The sequence below is a fragment of the Tigriopus californicus genome, chromosome 5 (genome assembly GCF_007210705.1).
Source record: "Tigriopus californicus strain San Diego chromosome 5, Tcal_SD_v2.1, whole genome shotgun sequence".
Lineage (NCBI taxonomy): Eukaryota > Metazoa > Arthropoda > Copepoda > Harpacticoida > Harpacticidae > Tigriopus > Tigriopus californicus.
This window is the reverse complement of record NC_081444.1, coordinates 5,012,755-5,013,509: the sequence shown is the minus strand read 5'-3', so window position 1 is coordinate 5,013,509 and position 755 is coordinate 5,012,755. Positions and strand designations below refer to the sequence as shown.

Here is a 755-nt window from a genome sequence, read left to right as displayed (position 1 = left end):
GATCTTACGTCTTGTTTGTGCAGTCATCCCCCCCCCCGAATCAGACAAGATTACAGCCCATTTTCTTTGGTTCCAGGTGAAAGAAACGATGGTCCACCAGCCCGAGCCCAAGGTCATGAAGAACAAAGGCACCCTGACGAAGCCATTTATGCAAACCAAAGGCATCTCATGTCGACCGCACCCCTGTCACAAGGCAACACAGACGGAAGGGCCCGATTATCCGGCCATCTTACCTATGGCATGTCCCATGTTCATGCCTATGCCCATGCACATGTACACCACGCCGTATCCCGTGCCCATTCCCATCCCCCTGCCCGTTCCTGTACCCGTGTTCATCCCCACCACCCGCAGATCCACGCGCGGAATCCTCAAGCAGATCAAGAAGATCCGCTCCAAACTGCCCGCCGATCCATTCGAAGCTGAACTTCTGGCCATGGCTGGAACTCTGGTGGAAAAGAAGGACGACGAGGACATGTCCGATGATTCGATCGGGGACGACAGTGACGATGGCGATTACGATCAGGACGATGCCCCACCTAGGCGACATCAGGCGGCCATCGAGCCGCAGGAAGACTTTGAGAACGAAATTCAGGGCGGGAAGATTGTACCCAAGCCGTTGCCTTTGGTCACTCCCGATCCAGCCGTGTCACCGGGTCCGCCCATGATGCGACCGGGTGGTGGACCAGGTGGAGCTTCCGGAGGCAGGACAACCCCGGGTTTCAGAGGCGCTCCCGGGGGACAGAAGAGAAGATACT

The 755-nt window shown here is 57.1% G+C and overlaps 1 protein-coding gene across 1 annotated transcript in view; it reads left to right on the top strand.

Annotated features, from left to right (window-relative positions):
* Positions 1–755, top strand: part of LOC131880738 (zinc finger MYM-type protein 4-like) — a 10,687-nt gene that overhangs the window by 4,857 nt on the left and 5,075 nt on the right. Inside the window, exon 5 of the mRNA XM_059227431.1 lies at positions 77–749. Coding sequence (XP_059083414.1) covers positions 77–749 — 673 coding nt within the window. The remainder of the gene's footprint in view (positions 1–76; positions 750–755) is intronic.